General features: G+C 48.4%; 1 protein-coding gene across 2 annotated transcripts in view; it reads left to right on the top strand.

Moving 5' to 3' along the window:
- Positions 1-423: 423 nt before the first annotated feature.
- Positions 424-14,017, top strand: part of LOC146811706 (serine protease 27-like) — a 229,576-nt gene continuing 215,982 nt past the window's right edge. The window contains exons 1-2 of one of the 2 annotated variants that reach the window (XM_085618696.1): positions 424-571; positions 10,242-10,326. In XM_085618696.1, coding sequence (XP_085474822.1) covers positions 10,266-10,326 — 61 coding nt within the window. In that variant the 5' untranslated portion in view covers positions 424-571; positions 10,242-10,265. The remainder of the gene's footprint in view (positions 572-10,241; positions 10,327-14,017) is intronic. The other variant, XM_085618697.1, reaches the window with a different exon arrangement.

Below are 14,017 nucleotides of genomic sequence, written 5' to 3'. Positions count from 1 at the left end.
GAGAGTACCAGCACTTCTCAGCACTGCTGCCATACATTTAAAGGGAAAATACAGCACTTCTCAGGAGCAAACAGGTACTCTAAATTGTGAAAACTTCTATATTTCCATTTAAAACACTGAAGTATAGGATAGGGAAACGGTGTCAATGAGAGAAAGAATGGAAACAAGAAACGTGTAAGAGTGAGATAAGGGAACAGGAAGTGTATGGGGTGGTAGAAGAAAGAGGCACGAAGTGGAAGGGACTCTAGACAGCCTGGGTATCCTTCAACCTTCTAAAACAACATTGTGGCGCCCCTTCAGGTTTGGTTTCACCGATTAAGCGCCGACGGCACCTGCCTACATTGACTGACAGCGGTGCCGCCCTGGCTGGCTGAGATACCATCTGGTCTATAAAAGATATGTGTCACAGTCTGGGAAGGACTTGACCTTTGCTCGGAAGGGGCTGAGCACAGACTTCCACTGGCTTCCTGATCACCGTCTCCCAAAGTGCTGGGGTCAAGAAGAGATTGTACACGCGCTCCAGAGTTCTTACCGGCTGAGTAGGTGCCTGAGATCTACTTTGATTCCTACGGTGGGTAATGACTGAATGGACGCGCTCCCTTGTTGTGATTTTGTCTTTAATTCTCTTGCAACGTCCAGGCAAGGTTAATTCTCTGTTCTCTTTTTCTCTGATGGATTTGTTCGATTATTCTCAGGGAAAATTAGTGAAGTGCTACACCTTTTATTATTTTTTAAATATGGTGTTCCTAAAATATGGGGACATCCTCACCTGGCCGGCTCCCCCTTTCAGCCTTCTGATGCTGATGAATTAAGCGCCGATGTTTTTGTCCCCAAAAAAAAAAACTTCAATTATTCAAGTGTCAAGAGAAGCACCTTTATTACAGGTCACTGTTGTTGTTACAGCTTGAATAGAGTTTAATGGCTTCAGCCCCATTGGTGGTGTTGGTGTGGGATTGGCAATTCTCGGCGTGATGGTGTTGCGATGAGTTCAGCTCCTTGCGTGATGTCGTTGCAGTTGTCCGTGTGATGTCTATGATCAGTTCCACTCTTGTTACCAGGGACGTAAGTGATGCTGCATGCGTGATTTCACTGCACAAAGGACATTTTTAAGTGTGCATTTCTATAGGTTCATTTAGCTTGCGTCAGTGATGTCACTACAATGACGGATGTCCCACAGTACGACGTCACTGCGGGAATGGAAGTTCTGATAGTACATTGCTATACGCTCACTTCAGCTGCATGGGTGATGTCACTGCAGTGAGGGACATCCCATAGTACGACGTCACTGATCAAAGGAAATTGCTCAATATTCATTGATGAGTTTAGTTCAGTTCCCCGTGTGATGTTACTGCAGTACGGGATATCTCACAGTACGATGTCAGCACACAAAGGGTATTTCACAGTGTATTTTGCTACACATTTAGTTCAGTTGCCTCTGTGACGTCACGGTAGAGAGACACATCCCACACAGGGGCGTATCTTTAGTCTTTAGTGGGGGGGTGATTGGGGTGGAACACCACCCCAATCACTACTCTGTGGGTCCCACGGCCTGCTGGTGGTCGGGCCAGATCATAAGGTACCTTCTGGTTGGAGTGTGAGGCGTATGATGTGTGTTCCTGTGTGTGACTGTTGTGCAGTAAGGAACCAGGGCTACCGGCTCAGATCTGGGTAACAAGTGCACACCCCTGACTCTAACACTAATACCGCATGACCCCGAGTGACTGGAGGCACGACGGGTAAGTCACGGTAGTGCGCCGGGTCACCGTTGTGAAGGGATGTTCATTTTCCTTCAGAAAGCTGAAGTCGAGATGTGTCACGCTGCAAGTCCTTGCAGCAGCAGCACTCGGTTTCATCTCTGGCTTGCATGCATTTGTAATTGTCACCTCATCGTGCCCGTGACTGTTGGCGGATTGGGGCGCTCAGTAGTCAGCACAGAAGAAAACTCCAAGATGTCCGTCGGGTCTCTGACGTCCGGGCTGTTCTCTCAAGCACCCCTGCCTGGCGTCCTCAAACCCTTGCACTTACAGGCACTGGGCAGTGCGGCTCCTTTGGTACGTGTCAGGTGTTATGGGGCCGCTAGCGCTGATGGAGGCCCTCGTTACATGCCCCGCAGCTGCAATGATTGACGCCACACTTCGTGTCTGGGTCTCGGCGCGTGACTGCCTCAGCAGGCCGCGCCCCTTTATTTTATACAGAGGCGTACGCCACGAACGTGGCGTACGCGTTGCGTAGTGTCCTTATGCGCTCTAGCGTCTAACGCTAGAGCGCTAACTGTAACATCCCTCCCCAACTTGGATAACAAAACAAACCAAAGTCCATAACAGTCACTCACTTGCTTGGCAGGCAAAGTCTTTAAGGCGGCTGCTTGGCGTGGGGTTCGCTCTCAGACCATACCTGGCAGTGGCACGAGTGCCGGAGCTGGGTGGGTGGCTATTCGGGGCTTCACCTTCCGTCGGGGCCTGAGGGCTCTGCTCTGGGGCGCTGCTGGCTCCGCTGGACGTCAGTCCTGGTCCCAGCTCTGGGGTTGAGATCTCTTCCTCCCCTCCGTCCAACCCCCTCTGGCCGCGGTCGGTGGCCTCCGGAATGCGTTTGAACCACGAGATGTTCCTGGTGGTCGACTCCACCCCTCTTTCTGCTGTGACCATTGTACCCCGCCTCTGTGCCACAGTCCAACTACCTGGTTCATACCGGGGTCTGAATTTTCCTCCCGGCCTTCTGTCCTTCACGAGGACGCTGTCCCCTGGTCTGATGTCGCGGTCTCGACTGCCTCTGGCCCGGCTCACTTGTCGGTTGCGGTATGCTCGTCGTTGGAAAACCTCCTCCGCTTCGAACGGTGGGGGCGCCCACCCAGGGACTGTGGGTAGCCCATCGCGGCGGGGGCCATTGAGCATGAGAGACCACGGGGCTTGTTTGGTGGAGCAGTGGGGCGTGCTCCGATATTCTCCCAGGAATCGCTGGATTTCCCTTTCGGGGTCTAGTTGCTCCACGCCGGCTATTCGAATCACTTTATTCAGGGTCCTCATGAATCGTTCTACTTCTCCGTTGGCCTGTGGCCACTGAGGAGTGATTCGCCGATGTTGTACTCCCTGATGCTGAAGGAACTCCCGGAACTCATGACCGTGGAAGGGTGGCCCATTGTCGCTCTTCACCTCCGAGGGGCGCCCGAACATGGCAAATATTTTCTCCAGCGCTGGTCCCACGAACATGAAGGCTGTGGACGGTAGAACTTCCACTATGGGATATTTCGAGAAGTTGTCAATGACCACCAGCGACACTTTTCCATTTGGGAGGCTCCCGAAGTCTATACTAATCTTGTCCCATGGGTACCTTCCTGGTTCTTCTGTCACGATGGGGGCCGGAGGCTCCGGGCCGCTCGTCACCTGGCACGCGGCGCAGCTTCTTACCACCTCGTCCACCATGCCATCCAGCCCCGGGAACCATATCTTCGCCCTCATCCTGGTCTTCATCTTCTCCGTCCCTTGATGGCCGTCGTGAGCAATGGTCGTGGCTTGATGGCGTAGTGCGGTGGGCATGACGATCCTAGACCCTCGCAGGACGACACCATCGCGGGTCATACTTAGTTCATTCCGCACTCGCCACATCTGCTGCAAGTCCTTCTTGTCCTCGTCTGCCCACGAGTTGGCGGTGTGTAGGAAATCAGCCCATGACCCTTTTTGAAGAGCCCCCCGTGTCCTTGCCAGCACGGCGTCGTGCTCCCCGGCACGTATGATCTCCTGGATTGTCAGTATCCGAGGGCAAGTCAGAGCAGCTAAGAGGTCGATGTGTGCTTCGGTTTCCTCTTCCTCTTCTTTCCCGATCGGGGACGTCACCCCCCTTTCCGGGTGTCGTGACAGAAAGTCTGCCGGGTTTTTCGCACCTGGCCGGTATGTCACCTCCATCTGGTATTGTTGTAGTCCAATGGCCCACCTCTCGATCCTCGGGGGGGGGGGTGGGGCGCTGTCCCTTTGAACAGGGGCACCAATGGCTGGTGGTCTGTCACCACAGTAAAAGGGTGCCCGCAGACATAGAGGTGGAAATGCCGGCAACCCCATCGGATGGCTAGTGATTCGCGTTCAATCTGAGAATACCTCTGTTCAGTTGGGGTGAGTGCCTTGCTGGCGTAGGCCAGGGTGGCCCATGTCCCTGGTTCTTGCTCTTGCGTAAGGACTGCGCCCAGTCCCACCGGGCTGGCGTCGACAAGTAGTTCTGTCTTCCTGGTCGGATCAAAGTAGACCAGAGTGGCCTGGTCCAGCAGCGTGGTCTTGATAGCATGGAAGGCATCTTCTTCCTCTTGCCCCCAGCGCCACAGGGTTTCTGTCTTCGTGAGGCGTCTGAGAGGTTCCGCCGTGGTAGCCAAGTTTGGGATGAACCGCCCACAGTACGTGGCCATCCCGAGAGAACTGCGGACTTCCGACGCAGAAGTCGGTGCTGGGGCGTTCTTGATAGCCTGGGATTTTCTTGGGTCCACTTGAATGCCATGGTTGGTAAACGTGTATCCGAAGAACTCGATGCTTTGTTGAAAGAACTGGCACTTCTCCTTGTGCAACGTGACCCCAAACTCTCTCAGCCTCATCAGTGTGGACCGGACCCGTCGGTAGTGTTCATCCACTGTTGTGGCGTGTATCAGTATGTCATGACTGACGTTTAGTACTCCTGGTAGCCCCTGCAAGATGTCTCTGATAGTGTTCTGAAATATTTCGGCCGCCGAAGAGATGCCAAAGTTAAGGCGTCGGTACCTGCGTAGCCCCAGGTGCGTGCTGAAGGTAGTGATATACCTGCTCTCTTCGGCCAGCGTTAGTTGGTGGTACCCCGCGTTGAGGTCCAGTTTGGAGAACCACCGGGCTCCGTTAAGGTCTGCGATTATGTCATCCATCGTGGGCGTGATGTGCCTCTCCCTTTTGATGGCCTTATTGGGCAGCCTCATGTCGATGCACACTCGAATCTTGCCTGGTTGCCGGGGCTTTTCCGCTATCACCATGGGTGATACCCAGGGGGTGGGTCCGGTTACTGTCTCTATGACACCTTGCTCCTCCAACCTCCTCAGCTCCTCCTCTACCAGCGGGCATAGGTGGAAAGGAATCCTCCTGTGTTTTAACGCTGTGGGTGTGACTGAACGGTCAATGTGGAGCTTGACTGGTGGTCGTCGGATGTTCCCCAGACCAGTGAACAGCTCCGGAAACTGGTCCAGCAGGGTAGTCGTCTGGGACTCTTGCACCTTCCGGAGGAATGCGATCAACCCTAGGTCTTCGGCTGCGTGCCCGCTGAGGAGGGTGTCTGCCTCTTGATTGATCACATGTATGTCAATCGTTATCTCTGCGTCATCCGACTTCACCGGCACCGTCATCTTTCCTGCCAGGGGCAGCGGTGTGTCACTTCCGTAGGCATAAATCTGGGCTTTTGACCGTCGGAGTTCGGGCTTGGGTCGGAGGCGATTGTATTGCTGCACTCCCATCACGGTGACTGACGCCCCTGTCGATCACTGCGTTTATCCGGGATCCAGCGACTAGGACGTCGCACCTCGGTTGTGGTCTTCTCGAGCTCTTGAGGGCTCTGGTGAATGAAATCAGGTATGTTTCCCCTTCGTCATCATCGGACTCCATTGCATCTTCCCGCAGGGCCTGCGCTTGCTTGCGCCCTGGGTTGGTGGGGGAGGACAGCGACAGCTGGGATAGCTGTCTCACCATGGCCTTCTCTGGCCTCTTTCCCCTCCGGTCCCGTTGCGTGGATCGTTTGCGGCAAACAGACGCAAAATGGTTCATCACGCCGCAGTTGTCACACGCCTTTCCTTTCGCAGGGCACGTCCTGCCTCCGTGCTCGTCATACCCGCAGTACCCGCACGGGGCTGCAGGCTTCTTTGCCGCCGGTCGGCGGGAAGCTTCACGCGTCTGTACTGCGTCGGCCCGCTCCGTTTTGACTGTTACTCCTGACCCGGCGCCTCGTGTGAGCGCCATCTCCATCTCCTCTGCGCGGGCGTCGGATAGATCATGGGACCGTGCCAGCACTAGAATGTCCACCATCGGGATGTTCGGTTGGCGGAGAATGAGTGTTCGTAACTTTTTGCTGCGTATGCCGCATATTATCTGTGCTCTGATCTCCTCCTTGGCTCTATCACCCACGAGGTGCGTGTCTGCCAGCACCCTCAGTCGAGCGTGGAATGCATCCACCGACTCCCCTTCCTTTTGCCTCGCTTGGCGCAATTTGAAATGTTCAAAATCCGGGTTCAACTGGGGGTCGAAATGCGCATTGAGGGCTCTCACGGCCGCGTCATAGTCGTCCGCGTTCCCTGTGTTGGGGAGGTGCTTGAATAGGAGATAAACTTCTTCCCCTGCATAGTGGAGTAGTAGAGACCTTTTCACGGTGCCATCCGTCTCCCTGGTGCCCGCAAAATAGTTGTCGAGTCGGCCAATCCACGTATGCCAGCGTGGGGCGGCAGTGGCAGGGTCAGCAGCTTCACTAAAAGGCGGCAGAACGCCGGACACGGGGTGCAGTGGCACTGCCTGGGCGGGGCGCTCATCATCACCCATGGCTCCCTGGGGCACAGCACAGCAGGAGGGACGGCAGCAGGCAGAGGAGGCCGCAGTGGCAAGAGATGCCCACACCTGGGATTGACAGAGGGCGTCAGGGCTCAGCCAGGGCACAGCAGGCAATTGGGGCAGAGGGCTTCAGGGCCCAGCCAGGGCACAGCAGGGAAATAGAGTCACTCAGTTCAGTGGCAGGAATGTTCATCTGCCAAAATGGGCCGTGTTCGGTGCACACGTGCACTCACCGTAGGTCGAGGCAGACTCAGAGGGGCCCAGCTGCACTGCCCGCGTGAGACGGAGCCGGTTTCAGTCGGGCCCGTCAGGATCACGTGCGCGCGCGCGGGACTGCCGCGGAGCGCGTCTTCCAGCTGGGGCACACGGGGTCGATCTTCGCACTCGTCGCCAGTGTTATGGGGCCGCTAGCGCTGATGGAGGCCCTCGTTACATGCCCCGCAGCTGCAATGATTGACGCCACACTTCGTGTCTGGGTCTCGGCGCGTGACTGCCTCAGCAGGCCGCGCCCCTTTATTTTATACAGAGGCGTACGCCACGAACGTGGCGTACGCGTTGCGTAGTGTCCTTATGCGCTCTAGCGTCTAACGCTAGAGCGCTAACTGTAACACATTTAGTTCAGTTGCCTCTGTGACGTCACGGTAGAGAGATACATCCCACACAGGGGCGTATCTTTAGTCTTTAGTGGGGGGGTGATTGGGGTGGAACACCACCCCAATCACTACTCTGTGGGTCCCACGGCCTGCTGGTGGTCGGGCCAGATCATAAGGTACCTTCTGGTTGGAGTGTGTGAGGCGTATGATGTGTGTTCCTGTGTGTGACTGTTGTGCAGTAAGGACGCAGGGCTACAGGCTCAGATCTGGGTAACAAGTGCACACCCCTGACTCTAACACTAATACCGCATGACCCCGAGTGACTGGAGGCACGACGGGTAAGTCACGGTAGTGCGCCGGGTCACCGTTGTGAAGGGATGTTCATTTTCCTTCAGAAAGCTGAAGTCGAGATGTGTCACGCTGCAAGTCCTTGCAGCAGCAGCACTCGGTTTCATCTCTGGCTTGCATGCATTTGTAATTGTCACCTCATCGTGCCCGTGACTGTTGGCGGATTGGGGCGCTCAGTAGTCAGCACAGAAGAAAACTCCAAGATGTCCGTCGGGTCTCTGACGTCCGGGCTGTTCTCTCAAGCACCCCTGCCTGGCGTCCTCAAACCCTTGCACTTACAGGCACTGGGCAGTGCGGCTCCTTTGGTACGTGTCAGGGACTGCCAGCTCAGTACAGCCTACATTTAGGGAAACAGCGCCGGAAAGGTATAGGAGTCGGCGCAGCACAATTCGGTGTGCTTGAGGTTGTAGTATAAGTGTTAAGCGCTAGTCCTAGAGCCCAGTTGTACTAGATTTGCTCCACATTTGCTTTTTTTAAAAATTTGCTTGTGTGTGAAGTTTCCTCACGTAAAGTGGGATTATGGGTGCCATTGAAACATGTCATCCGTCACTTGTGTCAGAGTGAGGATTACACCCAATCCCCTTAAAGTCAGTTTAAATCATGTGCCATTCATATGATTAATACTAGTATAATAACACACTCAAGGTAGCATAAGTGATGTATGTACAGAGCACACACAGACCTACATTATATATAGCTTGAGAAAGTCAGAAACACTTTTATATCGTAGTTTATAAACCTTGGCAACTTGTGAAGTGACTCAGTGGGAGTATCTTTGTCTCCCTCGATGAGCTACTCAGTCTGGTGGCTAAACAGAACGGCCTCAGAGCCTGGAGGTAAGTAAGGTGGAAAATAAAAATGAAACTTGCAGCTTGCTTTCTGGAGCAACATGTGAACTGGAGATGGGCACAGATGATTTGACGCTCCGTCTGTCCTCTGGTAGCATGCAGTGCAAACAGTTTTAAGACTGATACCCCAAAACATAGCCAAGGCACAATTCAAACAAAACAAATGACTGACTCTTCATGACATTAGTCATTTGCAGTCACTTCATTCTGGAGGGAAATCCCTCTGCGGCCTTCTGCTTGGCACAGCACACACAGCGAATGCATGCATTTATGCATGTCCTTTGTTAACTGCCGCTGGCACTATGTATATATACATGGATGATACCAAAAAAAATCTTTACTTTTCCGAATAAGTCCAATCAAATGCCCCTAATTCTGTGCACCCAAACTGCCCATTGCCTGACAACAGCTGCTCAAATCGCCACCTTTGCCTTGAAGTTGGGTACCGCATTGTTTGTTGGGAAATCTCAGGCTCCATATCCCCCCCTCCTCCCCAATATTTTTGACTAAGCTACACCCCCTGTTATGAGTTCAGCTCCTTGGCTTAATTCAATGAAGCCAGGACACTCTTGATATAATGTCACTGCCAGTGCTTAATTTGTAAAATATTAAGTGCCAGGGTTCTGACCAGGAGGCCACTGCAACTTGCACCACACATTGCCCTTGTCATCGCTGCCAAAACAACTACTAACCATCTCTCTTGCATGTAAATGCGACAGTTCAGATTATCCAGGTCCCCAAAGCTAAAAGAATGGCTGGGGAGGCAGGTATTTGCACTATTTAATTGTATATTGTATTCCTAAACAACCGTTGTTCTGCTCATCTCTAAAGTAGATCAGCAGCGCCACCATGTGGTAGACTATCAACAACATTCTTAGAACAGTTAGGTGCCAGTGCTGAGCACCGGAAGCCAATTAAGTGCGGGTGCTGAGCACCCGAAAAGCACTGGCTCAAATTAAGCACTGGTCACTGCAGCGAAGGAGTCTCGGTGAAATTTCGGAGCATGTTTTGTTGCTGGTATATGCATAAGGCCTGCTGTGCCAATTATGTGGTTCCCAGCACCTGTGAACTTCCTGAATCCATACCCCTACTTTCTGGGCTATCTATGTGATTACTATTTAGTACTGATGGAAACTCCTACTGTGGTGTCTCCTTCTTGGAGAAAAACCTTTGAAAGGAAGTTTGTACCTGGATTAGAGACCTTTCCAGTTCTTCATGAAAGGGCCACTCCAATCTTCATCCGGGAAGACCATGGTCCGAAGTTTCTAGCTGGACTGTTGCTCTAGTAGGCTTTAAGGATGGGGCAGTCGGTATGCCCGATTCTGTAGCCCAGGGATTAGTTTCATTGCAGGCCATGGTAGATAATCTTGCAATAGTCCAGCCATGCCATCACCAAGGCTCTTGTCAATCAATCAACCAATCAATAAATCAATCAGTACTTTTTAAGCATGACTACTCACCCATCAGAGTCTCAAGGCGCTGTGGGGCTGCAGGTTCGACTTGGCACTGAGGTTCAGTCGAAGAGCCAGGTCTTGAGATCCTTCCTGAACTGGGTCGACGACGAGGAAAGTCTGACATCTACCCGATGTTTGGTTTGGAGTAATAGAAATATTTAGCAAATTAGCGAATGCTGGAGATTGGCCCCCTTAACAACTGCATTGATATGGGGGCAAAAGAAATATGGGAGTCACAAATTATCGTCAGATTCCTGACTTTTTAGTTGTCGAAGGAGGGGTTCCAAGACCTTGGGGCCAGTTGAAGGGCAGTGGGATGGGTAGTACTGCTGCAAACCCGTGCACTGCAGCAGAAAGAAATGTACCAGCTCAATGTAAGGGTGGCATGCAGTATGTTGAAGAAATGAAAGTACTTAAACATGATATATTTCTTTCCTATATTTTAATTAATTTCACTTGTTTCAGAAAAGTGATCGTGGTCAAGCACTGATGAGAATGCCCTCCATGGGACATGCTCACCTCCTTGGTTTCCTTCTGGCTCTGTATTTAGGTGAGTAAAATATAAAGAGGATAAAAGAATAGGAGAGGGCAGAAAAAGATCTGTAAACGGTATGAACTAACAAAAAACAGTTTCTGGGTCCCGTACAGGCTTTACGACTGGAGTGGGACCCCACACTGGACATTTTTCAAAGAGTTAATTCTGTGCTTGTTGAAAATGGAAGTGGGCTCAACCTGAAAGGGTCTTATAGAACAGAAAAGTGTCACTCTCATATTTGATGAGATGAATATATTAGAAGATGGATTATTCTAACAAGGATGGAACTGCATTTGTGTCATCTCCATCTAGGGATGTAAGGCAAAATTAACACTCACATTTAGAATGTATTATGATATTTACAAAAATAGAAGACTGGTGGACCTGCTAAAGTCATGAATGCAGTAAATATAAATATAAATATATATATATATATATTCATAATCACCCACGTTTTCACCTCATGCAGCAAGGCATCCACGGCACCATGAAGAAAGTCAGGTCTGGGCCAATATATTTTTCTTTTTCAGTATTTATTTAAATTCACCATTTGTGCAGAGATATGGGCGGTCTACACGTTTTGGCACTATGCCTTCAACTGGACCATAGAGTCCGGCTGTCTAGATCGCCATTTTAAAGTGATAGGTGCTCATTAAGATCCCTTGTTTGTTTCTACCCGTGTGCATATTTCTAGACTGCTAACCCACCGTTCTAACCAAATTTCTACATGTTTCCGCCATTTTTACCTTTCATTAAATGTGAAGTACATTATTGAATGTTGTATATACTTCAGGAGCATAATATAGTTGACCAATACAAGTAAAAGTTTTGCAAATAAAGTGCTGGTGCAAAACATTGCTATCAATTGTAAACAGAATAAAAACATTTCATTTCAAATGTTTTCATTTTCCTTAACTGTAAAGTACGTTTTTTTTATCTCTCTTTTTTGTAATGTTTAAAAGCATCATCAAGAAAAGTGCAAATATATTGTCTTCAAAATAAAATGCCTGTGCAGAAAGTATTTTCAAAGTTAAATAGTATAGGGCAATTTCTCTAAGAGAGGTGGACGTGGGCCAAAGATGTTGTCATTCACATTGAGGGATATTTAAAACCATGGTTTAAACAGTAAAGTGCTAATTCATTATTTACAAATAAAGTGCCTGTGCAAAAGCATTACTTCAATTATAGAATCAGTATACTAACTTTTCAGTAGAAACCAATCATGTAAACATTTTCCTAGCCAAACTAGGGGGTCAACTTCAATTCCTTTGTGTGTTCTTCAGGGAGAAAACCTAGATGTTTCTAAGTTCTAAAGCCTCATGGTTTATAAGTTTATAATTAAAAGAATAAGAATCATGCAAATAAATAATTCAGTTTTGTCAGTAAGATCATAAAAGCTTCAATTAAAGTATTTTATGAAAATCTTAAAAGTTAAGCATCTCACTGATAAAGTTGTATATATGATATAAATAAATATACAATAAGTAGATAAATAAATAAATAAATATCCATGTGTAAAGTACATAAGCAATCTGAAAGTCACAATGTGCATGATTCAATAAACAAATATGCAGTCCTCCATTCCCCTCTTTGATCTTTTCTCCCCACACAGTTCTCTATGATTTGACATGGTTTCTCATCGGAGATCACTCTACTTATTCTTATTCTATACTTTGTCTGGAGTACAGTTAAGATTTTCGGAGCCATCATTATAAATGTATATGGAGTTCCGCATCCAGGTTATGCCCAAACCGTTTTTCAGTTCCTATTCCGAGGATGTATCTGGACTCCATTTTTCTCAGTTCCATTGTTCTGTTACCTCCTCTGTTTTCTAAGTGCACAATCTTTATGCTAAAGTATCTCAGGTCCCGATAATTACTAGAGTGGTATTCAAAAAAATGTTTCGCAATGGGGTAGGTAAAATCTTTATATTTTTGATGGCTCTCAAATGTTGAAGTATTCTTAACTTTAGTTTATTTTTTGTACTCTCAACATATTGTTTTTTACACGGGCATTCCAATACGTAAACTACGTATTTCGACTCACATGTTATATGGTCCATAATCTGTTCAGTCTTTCCATTTTGTAATGTGAACGTCAAGGTGTTCTGGCCACATTCACATGCCCTACATTTGGGACATCTCTATAATCCCGGAGTGGTCAACCAAGTTGTTTTTTGTGGAGCTTTTATCTCAAAATGACTACGTGTTAATATGTCCCCTAAGGATGCTGTTTTCCTGTATGTTATACTGGGGCATGATGGTAGTTTTTTCTTTAGTGTTTCAACCAGCATCAGTATGTTCCAGTTCTTTTTTACTATCTTTTTCAGTTCCTTATTTTCATTATTAAAATCTATGATCAGTCATGTTGTTTCCATGTCTTCATTATGTTCTGTCTGATCTTGCTGAGCGGTCAATAACCATTCTTGTGATTTCAGGTTGACTTTTGTTCTTGCAGTTCTGACTACTTCAAGAGGGTATCCTCTTTCCAAGAAGCGGGCACTCATCTCTTCTAGTTGATGTTCTACATCATCCTCTTCTGAACAGTTTATTTTTACCCGCAGCATTTATTCATACGGTTTGCTCCACTTTAGATGTTGTGGATGTCCACTGTTTGCGTGGAGCATACTGTTGCTGGCAGTGGGTTTCCGATGTATTTTACTACAGATTTTATTGTTCTTAACGAATACCTCCACATCCAAGAAGATTACACTGTTCTTGCTAGTCGTGGATGTGAAAGTTAAGTTTAGTTCATTCCTGTTCAGGGATTCGATAACGTTTTCCAGTTCACTCTGTTTGCCCTCCCAAATTATAAACAGGTCGTCAATGAACCTGGTCCAAATTTTGATCTTGGACTTATGGTCGCCAGATAGTACATCCCTCTCCCATGCCCCCATGAATAAATTCGCGTACGTGGGAGCAAAGGATGTACCCATCGCTGTTCCCTGTTTCTGTAGGAAGATCTCCCCATTGAAGAGGAAAATGTTATGAGTGAGACAGTAAGATAAGATTTCCACGAGCATGTTTGAATGTTCCAAGAAACTAACTGATCTGGTTTTGAGGAACTCTTGTACAGCATTAATTCCATCAGATTGTAAGATTGAAGTGTATATGGAGCACACATCTATTGTAGCCAAGATGAGTCTGTCATTCTATTGGACATTCCGGATCTTTTTGAGAAAATCTGTACTATCCTTAAGATAAGATGGCAATGATGTTACATATTCCATTCGAAATGTATCTATGAAGCGTGATGTTGTTTCTAAGAGTGATCCAATCGAGCTCACAATTGGTCTTCCTGGTGGGTTATTGATCAACTTATGTACCTTAGGGAGGAAGTATATGGTTGCTACGATGGGATGGTTTACCTTTAACTGCATGTACTCCTCAAAGTCGATCAACCCCAACTCATTCCATTGTTTCAATTTGTGATGGTATTCCTGTGTTCAGGTTTCAATTGGATTTTTATCCAGACACTCATAATGTTCTTTGTTTGAGATTTGCCTAGTAGCCTCATTCATGTAGTCCTTAACATCCTAGACTATGATGTTCCCAGCTTTGTCAGAGGCTTTTATGATGATTTCTGGGTCATCTCTCAATTCCTTAAGGGCCCTTTGTTCCCCTACTGTTAAATTCCATTTCCTTTTATGAACTTAATTCGATTTTGACCTGGGAGATAGTAGTTTGTTAATATCTTCTACAATAAG

Source organism: Triturus cristatus, chromosome 7, assembly GCF_964204655.1.
Source record: "Triturus cristatus chromosome 7, aTriCri1.1, whole genome shotgun sequence".
Taxonomy (NCBI): domain Eukaryota; kingdom Metazoa; phylum Chordata; class Amphibia; order Caudata; family Salamandridae; genus Triturus; species Triturus cristatus.
Note: the sequence above shows the minus strand (reverse complement) of the source record. Positions and strands in the feature narration are given on the sequence as shown.